Source organism: Echinococcus granulosus, assembly GCF_000524195.1.
Source record: "Echinococcus granulosus chromosome Unknown EG_S00181, whole genome shotgun sequence".
Classification (NCBI taxonomy): domain Eukaryota; kingdom Metazoa; phylum Platyhelminthes; class Cestoda; order Cyclophyllidea; family Taeniidae; genus Echinococcus; species Echinococcus granulosus.
Genome location: NW_020170561.1, coordinates 27,488 through 40,414, shown reverse-complemented (window position 1 = coordinate 40,414; position 12,927 = coordinate 27,488). Strand labels below are relative to the sequence as shown.

The 12,927-nt window shown below is 41.2% G+C and overlaps 1 protein-coding gene across 1 annotated transcript; it reads right to left on the bottom strand. All coding sequences in view use genetic code 11, as the record gives it.

Annotated features, from left to right (window-relative positions):
- Positions 1 to 907: 907 nt before the first annotated feature.
- Positions 908 to 2,221, bottom strand: EGR_09980 (Protein decapentaplegic; the record flags this gene model as incomplete). The annotated part of the gene is made up of 3 exons (XM_024499229.1): positions 908 to 1,318; positions 1,408 to 1,538; positions 1,909 to 2,221. The coding sequence occupies 3 exons, from the start codon at positions 2,219 to 2,221 to the stop codon at positions 908 to 910; spliced, it is 855 nt and encodes a 284-aa protein (XP_024346346.1).
- Between the last annotated feature and the right edge of the window lie 10,706 nt (positions 2,222 to 12,927).

Below are 12,927 nucleotides of genomic sequence, written 5' to 3'. Positions count from 1 at the left end.
GGCCTAATGCCTTGCCGCTGTTCGGGTGCTTTCAAGATCTGTCTTATCACACATATTCTGATGTAGCTTTTAAGCGTCAATTAAATTTAGGTTCCACTGGTATCTGCTGTTTTCGCTATGGTCCTACAAATTATATCATCGTAGACGAGTCGTCTGTATTTAAGGATTGCCAGTCACTACATTACTACGTTAATATTTCATCTTACTTTAATCGTTTTTTGTTGCTTAAATGACCAACTAATGTAGGTTCCTTCAAAAATTTAAAGAAGGAATTGGCCTCAATTTTATATGCGTATTTAATCCTTTTCAGCAAATTTACGCTACACTCAAACTAGACGACTGCAGACCACTGTGTCTGGGAGCTCAGGCTGCGCAAGGCGTCTTTGCTGAATCAGAATTTTGCCCAGCAGACAGGCCAACTCTATTAATCTCCCGGTCTGAGTGCTCATTTTTATTAGTCTTGCACATTGCCAATTTGCCTAGTCTAGACTTTGGAATTGTCTCACGAATCAGTCGGATGCTCTAAGACGTTATTTAGTCATTTGCATGACACAAATGGCATCCGTCTGATCTAGTACTCTCCAGTTCGCTTTGTCCGAGGTTCGCAGTTTTTACAACGTCCTCACTTCTAAGGCCTGTCACAAAAAATTGGGCTTTAGTTTAAAAATTTATCTGACAAACTAAAGGCACACGCAATGCGTCCCATTCACTATTCGCGTATTCCGATTGAAAAACCGCGTTTGCATTTTTCCACCTCACCCCGACCCTGAACTTTCAAACCGAAAAGGCCAGCTAATAAGTCATAAAACTCGAAATGCAAAAAAGGATCAATTGGGAGGAAAGAGGGGTAACAGCTTCCAAAACAGCATCAGTGATGGGGGGTATGTGGAAGGAGGTTTGAGCCCCCTCACTTGCAGCCACATGATCGAACTACCATATCAGGCCGGTGATTTAACACTACCCGGTTGTCTGTCTGGAAGTAGAGCATCGGCAGTGCCTCCAACTCATGCGGCACACAGCAGGGCGATGGCACTTGCTGCGCTGAAGCACCGGAGGCACTGGTGGACGTGAAGGTGGCAGTTTGGAGGAAACGAGACCAGACACTTTGAAGCACCGCATGATTGGTCGGATGGGCTTCCTGACCCAGAGGGAAGGTGCAGGCACCGGTGCAGACACCAGCATCGAAGGTGACAGGAGCAAGGATCCAGTCGGTCATGTTGAGTTGCGCAAAGCTTACCACCATCTTCCTCCGTCGGCAGTAACGTCTTGGAGGGCGGTTCTTCATAGTTACGGTTGAATGCCTCTTTGTAAATTGGACCTATGTAGATTGAATGTACATAGTAAGCTAATCTACTGCCTAATAAATGGTATTTGTTTAAACCTCCTACTTCAAGGTCAGTAACTCACGGTGTTTCTCTTGGACCTCTGCAATGCTGGTTGAATGACCTCGGATTTGGGTCGAGGGTATTCGTGCATGTACACCCGGGTATAGCGCCACGGATCATTGCGCAGGAAGTCCTGTGCTAAATCGTCGTTTTCTGCGGAGAAAAAGCCCAATTCATTATGGGAGCCTCTTAGCTAGAATCGGGTTTATGGCGCACTTGGGCTTAAGTGAAGTGTTGGGAAATGTACTACTAAATTCAAGTACATAGGCAATGAGCTGTAAGAGGGGAAAATTTTGTATCCAAAAGAGTAAGTTGGACCACAATTTAATTATCGTAAGCGTGTTTCTACTTTCTATGGTATACTGTCTTTATTTTTCCGGGACAGCGTTCGTGCCAGAATCAGCAGTATGATGATGACAAAGATCCATAGGCTTATGCATAAAATCCAACAATAATACATCAAGCCATCACCACGTGGTCACATAATCAACTACGAAATGATTCATCTTTAGGTAGTAATTACCCAATCTTCTGTTTATTTTATCGTTTGAAGTGGTGTGATAGCTCGACTTGGCCGTCCAATCGCGGCAGTAGACAATGAGACAGGGCTGCAGACGTCCAGCGTTATGGAAGTATCGTTGGACGAAGTTCAACTCTTGTCGGTCTCGAATGGGTGTCCTGTTACTGTAAGTCGCTCCCACGATTAGCCCTAAAACATAGATGAGGCAAGTAGATTCGCTAGAAGACTCCTCAGGAGAGTTCTTGTGGTTTCGGCATAGCCCTCCGAAAGGACCTGTTGGATCATTTCCAATATACATGCGATTTGTTGATCGCATTAGAATGCAGAGAAAGAGGTCAGTCTATGGTAATGGTGGTTTCTAGCGTACCCTCAACGACTTTCACCTAGTTCTGAAGCACCTACCCGTAACGTGTCAAAAGAATGAACCTGATGTCTGTGGCTCAAGGTTTTGTCAATGAATCTCCCCACGATGAAGGCGTTGCGGTTTCTCTAACCACAGGATCCACTTCATTGGATTTTGCTTTCATTGTTAATGAAGATTTAGAAAAAAAGTATCGAAAAAACTTCCCATATTGTTTAACACCAGTATCGCTGGCTTAATTCATTTGCGCTTATGCCAACAGAGAAGGGAAAGCCGTGGAAACTACGGAAGTGGGTTCCACATTGTCATGCATTTGTATGTGCCGGTTAGCTCCAAGGACACTTTTACACCTGGGTTAAAATAGTTCACCGTTTGTATGGGTTTATTAGCTGACAGATATCATCGTGAAGCGAACACGCCTATTGTTAGTTATCCTCGAACGATCTACACACCACCTCACACTTCACCGACACGCCACACTTAATCGTCAGACGATTGCACTTTGGAAGTATGACGAACTGTTGTCGAGCTGTCTAGTTGAAATTTTTTATCAAAGGCCAAATAATGATGACTGACATCTATCTGCTCGAGACAGCATGGCTCGAAGGTACAGAAGGAAGACTGCCGCTTTGGACACTCTCAAAACTTGTGGAATCTCCCATCACAATAATTACGTCATATCCTTAAATTCGTCCCATTTCTTAGGTGGTATTTCCCTCAGGCGACGATTGGCACCTCTTCATGGATTTAGAATAAGAAAATGGCAAGGTCACGTGCAAAAAGGAGTAGACATTTGCTGAATAAAAGTACAATAAGATCGAAGACCGTCGAAGAGAAGACAAAGAGGAGGTGACTTTTAGAAACAAAATGTTTTATAAAGCGGTAATGTAATACATTGGTTGTTTGTTCAATGGTCCTGGTGGAGGGCCTCTTTGTCTTGGCCCTTGTGTCTCTCCGGGTACGCTGGCCTCCATGCCATACCAGCACCTCCAATACCTTCTGTATGTCGGATATATATATTCTGCCAGGGTATTATGTCTTCCTCTGTCCTCAGGGAAGTCTCGGTGCGCAACTTTAGTGGCAGTGGAAAGGGAACCCGATCTTAAAGGTCATCCATAATGGTTTCTACTGCTAGGTGATAAACGTTGGCGGGGCGGGAAAAGTGCATATGGTACGGATGGGAGAATCGGTGATGACTAATAACAGGAGGGCCAAAATTGATATCTGCCTTCTGGATCTACCCCGCCCCCACATTCTGCAGGAAAGCTATTAACAACTGAAGTGATACTAGCTGTAAACCATCTGAAATGGTTTTATTGCGGAGTTTCCCTGCCGTTGTTGGCAAGGTGAACTCGCAATACCTCTTCCACGCCCCCACAAGCTGGAGAGAGACCGGATAGAAATAACTGGGCAGCTTCAAATAAAGAACAGCGTACAAAGGGAGAACAGACGCGAAACCTGTGTTAACCCCCTTCCTTTCTTACATAAATCGTTTTTAGGCTAGTGCTCTTACATTAATCTATGAAAACAAATGATAGCATGACTCCGGATCCCAAGCCGTATGAAATTCTAGATAAAGTTGAACCGGAAAGAGAGATCAGTGACACTGTGGTCAGGTGTCTCCACAGACTCGGCTTGTAATGTTTTCTTACAGCATTGACTTTCATGTGATGGCTGACGCGGGAGGATGAGGGTGTATGGAATACGTTGGCTGTCTGTCTAACGGTCGAGCATACAGAGGGTATTATGTCTTCCTCCGTCCCCAGGGAATCTCGGGGTGCTATATCAACCTCATTTGCCTTTTGTTTGGTTTGAAAATGGTAGCGTAATATTATGCAAATTAATTTATTAGATAAAAATGATAAATCGGATTTCTACAAATGCTAAATTTATACTGTAAAACACTAATGCGGTGTTTACCACTTGCCGAACGATGCTGGTACGCGGTGAATAGATTCCTTCCATATCACGGGACTTTGGCTATTGTGAAATACCTACCTTCATTTTTAAAATGCCACACTTTTCTAAATCATCATTTGTTGCTCAAACCTCTACATCAAATTATTGATAATTATGTTTTGATGGTAACTTATTAGTCTCAAAATTTATGCAAGTGTAATGCTGCATTTCCAAGAGATTCTCCCTAATGCGGCGCACTGTAATTTCTCGCAGAGAATAATGTCAGTTCTTTTACTTCTAAATGCTAAAATCACCCCCACCAGTGAAGTGGTATGCGTTGTTTTTTTCAAGTAAAACTTCGTTGTTTAATGTGAAGGCGGCAATTGGAATAGATTGAGTAAAACCGGCATCTGCTGTCCATTTCAAGGTTTTCGGCAGAGGTCCAGTAGTTTACAAATAAAATAGTTTTTTAAGTATTTGCACCCATTTTATGCATAATTACGCCCCCTTTGTCAATATAAGGATTAAGAAGAATCCTAATATCCATTTTATTCTAAGTCCCGGAGAGTTTACATTGACAAACCGAACGGGCTCGGTTTACTGGGCCACCAAAAATGCCTTCCACGAGGCTATCAAGTCTGCCTATATTACATCTACCGAACAAATTACCAAATAAGTTATCGTAAAGAAGTAAAAAGAAAACATCAGTTGGTTTTGATGGACCAACCTTAGGCATGCATACCACTTTGGGGACAATATAAGCAAATAAATGTCTTCAGCAATGAAGGATCTCTCCAAGCATAAAACCTATTAGGATTATCTATTTATAAGGAAGCTACCCTCTGATTATACGTCTTAAGCAATTGCAGAGACAATGGTGGAAAACTGAATTATGTCATGAGCTCCTGAAAGGCTGACAGTAGTAGTATGTGTCAAAGACACGACTAGATGTGTAGCTTTGTATGGAATAATTCAATTCTTTTTTTGTTTCTTTTTAAAATATATTATTTTTACGTTAATGACAGTACATACGGCGTCAAAGATTCTAATGAAATTCATAGGCCGTGTAATTGTGTGCTTTAAAGTATTTTTTGGGAACAATGAATTGACATTTTATAGCCTTGTTTGAATTACCCTCTCGCCTTTGATCGTCATTCCACTCGTATTTCTTGAAGGAACTCTTTCCCACCCGATCAATTACCAGCTCAACAACCGTAACCCTATTTCACTAGGCAAATATCACCAATGTGTCTCATCATCTATTGCAGCTTGTTGAATAAGCACATGCATTACTAGAGGAAAATGCCGGCCTCTTGTTAAATCACACCCTATCAGTAACTACACACGCCCACGCGTAAGCACTGCAATGCGCCTAACCTTTCAGGAGGCGTTGCGGTCCACTTCTTCAAAGCCTCTGGAATTTGCCTTAGTCTGCCACTGTCTTTGGCGTTTCTCCGGTTTGCCACAAAATAACGTTTCGTTGATGCGGTTTCGAATTCGCCCCTAATCTACTAGTCACGACAACAGGCTCCGTGCCTCACCCCTCGCCGATTATTGAGCTTAAGGTTAACCACAAGGGCGTTACGACGATATATTCGAAGTCGGAACATGGTTTAACAGATCGGTACGTTTAGAGCTGCATGCCCACCTAATCGACAGTTTGGCCTACCTCCACTGCATCCATAATAAAGTCTTGTCCAGACTTCAATCCCTTCATAAGAGGTCTTCAAGGAAGACTCGGATGACACATAAATGGCAGGGGTTAGCTACACCCCCTCAAGTATAAAAATCCCCGTTTTTCTCTAAAAGGAAGAGCCAAGTTGTGTCTGCAGCCGAAGCTGTAGAACCTGACAAAAGAAGGGCCTTTGAAGTCACGTCGGCCTTTGGTTGCTACTACAATCTCTCGTCCTGGATGGATGGATGGATCCGGGATGATTGGGGATGGACATCATGGAAATGCAAACAACGTAACATGGAGCAATGAGCGCCGAAATTCAGTTTCATGAAACGGTTTTCTGCATTTTATTCAATGCCTCCTCCTGTATGTAAAATTTTGCTGAGCATCCACCAGCCTTCAACAGTACTAAGCGAGTGAATTTAAACGCTAGCGTTAACCTAGAGCACGTAGCCGGAATTCGTGGAATGCACAGTTAATGTTAAATTCAAATATTTTATTTTGACGACCCTAATTTCTGATCCGTTGTGGAAAGGTGGTGGGGGTTTGTGGCCCCCCGACTACGTTGCGATGGTCGATGGAGAAAAATGGCCACGGGAAGAGATTCGTGGAGAATCATATCTACGGTCTCCTCTATCTCGGTGTCATGAGGTTCTGTCCCTGTCATTCCTATTAACAGCCATCAATCATCCTGGACTGCTTTATAAGCATTCAGCGAGGACTCAGCCACTGCGAATGCCTATCTTCATCCACCAACCTGAGTGCTATCTTTACTGGCGAAAATTATTTTTCTTACCTTTTCTTCAAAAAAGGCAAATTACATGCAGCTAAAAATATTATGACATGGCAGGGATGGTAAAAAATTTTGGTTAATGCTTGGTCTCTTGCGCCGTTTTTTTGCTTAACGCTTAGGAGGAAAAAATGTTGTGGACCACATTTCAGGGAAGGCGAGAAGGATACGCAAGCCCCTACAACTCACAGTAGGCGCTTAGGAAAAAGTTGGAAGTGAAGTCGTCCTTCGACCCTTCAAAAGTCTAAAATTTGGCAAATCGGAATGCTCTGCCCAACGGTTGATTTGGATCCCAGCATGGAATAACCTGTCAAGCGATTGTAATACTCTGCCATCGGAAAGTGGTTTGGAGTTATACTGATGACAGCAGTGAGACATGCAAGTATTCCTGACCTTATACCGAAAATTGGCATTGAATTCTTAAGGAATTTTAGGGAAAGGCGACGTTCGTGTGGAAAAAGACCAATAGAAGAAGAGGCGAGCTGACCCTTGACCCTTAGCCCCGCATCAGAAGTGCGGTTATACGGAGATGATGACATTTTCTGTTCCAGTATCAAAATGACAATGATTGGTAGACACGGTGCCCTCAACTTACAGTGTCGGCCAGCTCTGAGACATATGTGGCAGTTCTCAGAAAACCCAGCATCAATAGATTCATCGAGGTCTTCGAGATGCACAACTACCGCCGAGTGCAGAAGATGTCTCACTGTCTTGCGGTTGGTTTACATGCACTGAAATGGCGCTGTGATAGCTGACACTGTGGAGCAATTACATGACAGGGACTGTGAAGCTTCCACAAGTTGCTATTGTAACCACCAAACCACCTCCTTCCAAAACTCGCATGGCTTATGGGGCTCTCAGGAAAAGTAATGGGGATACGAGGTTATTTTTACTCGAACACGGTCTACTAGTGACATTTCAAACAAACATAAAACTTACCCTTGATGGCATTCTTCTGGTTTGAGTGAAGCCAGTGCGTGAGAGCCTCGTTAATGTTGAAAACGATCCATCCGTAGTAATGTCGAAAAATGCGTTTCATCTCGAGGAGTTGAAGAGTCCCCCTTCCTTCTGGGTCGATTTTAACATAGAAAAGTTTAAGCTGCAAAGAAAATACACAACATTTGAGATGGTAGAATTATGTCTTAAACTATGTGGACAATATGGTCACTTGGTTTAATGGCTTGAGGAAGATTCCTACGATTTGGTCGATTCTTGCTGGTTTAAAAGTTAATCAAAACTAACTTTTATTCCCAAAATGTTGTCACCTTTAAAGCAATTAACAGGCAAGTTTTGTATCTTATGGTAAAATAAATTTTCTGTTGTCTGGATGGCCTTCATCCCTTAAAAGTGCACATTTTTGGATATTAACAGGCTTTTTCCCGCTCAAAGTAAGGATTTGTAGAAAGCTCAGATTAAAGATGATTAGCACATTTAGGTCTGTGAATTGCGGTGCATAAAATCCGGAGCAATATTTTTAGGCCCTAATTGCGCAGAAAAAGAATATTTCTGCAAAAGAATATAAGCTAGATGTTCTCCTTTATCTACAGTATTTTCCATACCTAAGTAGCCTCATTTAATTAAATGATTTCTCTAAATTTTAAACCTCACAGAGTATAGAAAAACGATGGCTAAAATGTTTAATGACTTATTGAAGTACCAAAGACTGGCCTAAACATTATTCTAGGTGCTATTTTTTTCGCTATCCTTGAATTTTTGTTTCTGTGGTTCAACTTATTTAGTCCGGGGGCCCGCGGGGTGGACGGAAATGGCGTACTTATTATTAAACTTCCCATATTCCCATGAATTTTGCCAGCCACTTAAATGTGCTTGAAGCGAAGGCTTACAAATCGTAATAATATCGAACACAAACCGACTTGAATTAATTATATGGTGGAATTAACGCGTGGTGTAAATATGATTGGTAATTGGTTTTCTCATTTGCACGTATACATTGTTTTTTCACAAATAACTTTTCCCAATCTCAAAGCTTTGGTAATGCAAATAGGGAAAACTGTTCGTCTCAACTGGTCTGCGATGTAAATTCTGGCGCATCACAGTACTGATTATTGGGCTTTCGGTTATTAATGAGCCTTCCCTTTACCACAATAAAATTGCTTACTAAAAAGATAGTGGAGCGTACAGAGTTTTCAAATTTAAATTGTCTAAAGATGGCAAACATCACATATTAATCTCTTCTGTTTGCAACCGACGCAAATGGATTGAGAAGAGATACAATTAAGCTCATTATCATCTAAGCAAAGGGGATTTTTTAAACACTAATGAACATTCGATTTACAAAGTAGAATTTACGAATGATGAAATGCTCCCAAGACGTACAAAAATAAAGGGTTGCGGTGGCAACTTCTTGCTGTACGACGAGGGTGGCTGCAGATCGAGTGATGGCAGTGGCGGTTGCGATTTGAGGACTGAAAGGTCCTCTTTGCCGCCAACTGTCCGGTAGAGATGAAATTCAGCCTGGATGGGGAGAGTGTTTTGCGGGAGTTGTGTGACATTAAAAAAATACTCGTACTGGGAGGCGGAATCTGAAAGGAATCAGTGAATGGTATCTTGTAGTAGTTGAAATTTTAAATTATTGGTCTTTTTTATTGAAACTTATGCTACTCCGATGACTACACCACTTTTGTTTACCTGGTGTCACTTGAGGTGTTCAAGGTGGGATAGTCATAATTCCTCCATAAATTTTGTCAATAAAAGCTGCTAATTCGTAGTTAAGCATAAGTGCTTGGTAAGTGGATATTTATGCAAAATTATCCGGCTCTCCTTATATCTATCAAGCCTGTTTACCACCAATCTTCCGCACCAAATTGCTTCTCATATGGTCGTGTTTGTTAATCAGATAAATGGAGGCACTCAGTAAATCTGTTTTACACTCTTTAAACATGAATTCTACCCACCGTTTCCTAGTAACACGGTATCGGCTGTCAAGCAGTCGGTTTTAAAAAGAATCACATCATTCCATGTACTCGTGTTATTCTTTTGATTCTTTATTTTACTTTATGCTTCCAGTTGCACTTCCGAAGTTATGCCACTGGAAAACAATAACCGATAGAAAACTTTATTGTACGTTGTTGGTATTTCCCACAAGCCGCTTTTAGAACCATCAAGAAGATGGATTTTTGCAGATCTTTAGGAAAGCCATCCTTTGAATATGCAGTAGAAATGTGGTCAAGGGATATGAAAAAGATTTACCTTAACACCCTTGCGACCAGAGCCACAGCGGATGCTAGACTACCACATTCTAGTTGTTTTAGCGGCCTAATATGAGGCCAACAAAGATGACCAAATCACCTGCTTGATTCATCATAACTGTATAATAGACTGGTATTCGACCGAGTAAAATATTCGTCTACGGCTCTTTTCTAGTCCTTCGAGATTCAGCCTCCGCAATGGCGGCACGGGACCTTAATCATAACCTCTGTGTCAGACAAGCACTCCTACCCTTTCCACGCATTATAATAAAGCTGTGTGCCAAAAGTGATGCGCCTGTAGCATCTACAGAGATCACTCGAGGGTTACAGTTTTGCACCCACCGAAACTTCCATCTTTGGCCCCTATGTCACTTTAACCTTGAAGTAGCCATGCCTGTTTACGCTGTCTAAATGGCCATCCGTCTAGCAGACAAGTTCATAATTACTTCTTCTGTCTGTTCAGCAGTCATCCTGCCATCCCACATTGGCGACAATAATACAGAAAATTTGGCGCAAAAAATTCCAGCAAACAGCCGCTCCGGTGAAATTTTCCTCCACTTCTGTCTTCGAGAATCAGTGTAACCTTGCAGGCTAGTCATTTCAGGCACAAAAAATTTTTGCTCGTTGGATTTAATTGCATCGTAAAAAACAGGCTTTGTTTTTGTGTAAATACAGTGTGAGCATCAAGAATTTGCCACTTAACTAAACATACTATCTTAATTTTCTAATTAAATTAATATAGCAGAACTAAAGAGGCTTTAAGAGCTTTTACTTCTTTGCTCATTCTTGCACAAATTCTTTTTTCAAACTGACCTAGCCTTCTATCGCCCTTCAGATTAACAAAGAGTCGATTCGAAATAACGCCTTGCTTCTCATTCGCTTGTGTAGTTTGACAAGACACTAGGGTTTAATCACTGCGTCGTGGCGACAATTTAGGAAAATAATCGGACCTCTTAGCGTCTTAAAAGTTTCCCTCGCTGCAAACCCATAAATAAGATGCTTGTTATTGAGGAGAACCATTTTAGTGTCTGCAGTAAGTTCGGAAATTTCCTTGTCTAAGAGTCGAAAGTGCAGAAGAACAGCGATTTTCTACTCTTGCCCTCTTTGCGTTCGCCTCTCCCCCTTATCAGGCGCCATCTTTCCTTTGAGAAGCACACACACAGAGGCACACGAAAGTGTCGTTTATTTTCATTACTAAGGCTTCCCTGACGAAAAATATAATTAAAAATCAATTTTAAGAACTCTTTTTTTAGAAAGTTAGAGAGGAGTGAGAATTATTTGTGCATTCTCCGCCGGAGCCTTTGGGGACATGTCCCTCTAGTGCTGGAGGTTTTAGAAACTAAAATGGAGTATAAGTGCCCTCTTATCAAAAAACTGCATCTATTTTTGGAAATTTTGTTTATGTCATTTTTGCTTAATCTGCTTGTAGCATAAAGTTGGCGCAACCGCTTAGCAAAAGCGGGAAAAGACCCCGTGACGCATATTTGTGTCGCTAGTAGCGAAAGCTGACTTGACCTCCCCGAAAGGCCCACTGTTGGCCTAATTTTCCAATACGGGGAGGAAGGCCTTTAGATTTCACTTTTATATTCAAACCTTTTTTCAGTTGGGGCAACAACTTCATCAGTCGGCTAAAAATATTACTTTATCGGTTCCGTGTGCATTCCGATAAGTAATCACGTGAACTTACGAAGCCTTGGACAAATAAATCCGGAATGCACGCTTATACAACTCAAGTGGCTTTGTATGCCGAATTAAAGCCTTTAAAATTCGATGCTATCAACTTAATCTTTGTGACTTGGTTCTGCAAATCTGTGCTCTCATTCAATTTTTAGAAAAAAATGGGAACTCGGCCATTAGCCTTGACTGACCGACAGGTGCCACGGTCTATGTGCTAATAACTTCACATCTTATTCCTTTTTACTATCTTCACTTACAAAAAGGAGTGTCAAGACTTCTGGCCAGGCATTCTACTGGGAACATAGATATTAGCTAATAACCCTGCTGAGTCAGGTCATTTTTAAATTTAAAAGCAAACTTTGTGGACAAGGTGAAAAGACATAAATTTCAATTGCACATCAAACTACTGTTTGGCCTAGTAAGTCATGAAAAATCCTAGAAGGACCGGACTACCAAGGTAACCTATTTTATTGTCAGCACTTCAGTGGAGATTTGATATCCAATAACTTTTGCAATCACTGTAGTCGTAAAAGCTCCAAATGATTGCAGCTCTCGTACTGTCAGATCATTAAATTCTGCAAAATACATTTGCAAACCTTGTAAATATAATTCGATTCTAGTTACAAAACACTTTTTAGGTTTAATTTCAACCCCCCCTGAACAGGTGTATTTTTGAGAACCGAGTTTTGGCGCCTCCAAGTCCTTAAAACAACAAGGCATCAATGTGGATGGATAAGGTTAGAATTACATGATACTTCAGATAATGGGGGTCTGTAGTTTCATTCTTTTAGGCTTACACTCCGTCTCTCTGTAAATGCACTTTTACCAGCGTCATCTCAAGTACTTTTGTTAATTTCACTTACAACTCGGCTCTCACGGCAGCCGAAGTGGATGTCATTTGAACTTCAAGTTAGCAAAAAATTTTCTTTTACAAAAAGTCTCTCATTTTTGCCCAGAAAAATTAAGTAGGTGGGATTGTATTCCAAAAAATAAGCTTATAAACCATCCGAAAGTTCTTTGTAGGTCTCTGAGGATTTTGCGTAACTGGCTTAGTGGGGGTCTTGAAGATAGTGTGAGAAGTGCGAAGCGGTAATGAGGTAGGAAACAAAGAAATGTAGCTTAGTAAATAAAAACTGATGTCTTACTTCCCAGTAAACAACTTTCGACACACATACCTATTCAAAGTCTCTTAAAAAGCATTTTTCTTCAGTAAGTTTCAGAAACGAGCTAGAAATAGGGTATTTATAACAGATAGATCTCCTTTATTTTTATGGAAGTATTGTGATTTTAACCTTTGAGGATGCAATTTAAGTCATGTTCTTACTCTCCCATACTTTATTTAACATGGTAAAATGATTAAAGGGGGAGAAATAAACTTTTTAGGTAAATCATTAAAGTCAAGTTTTCACCA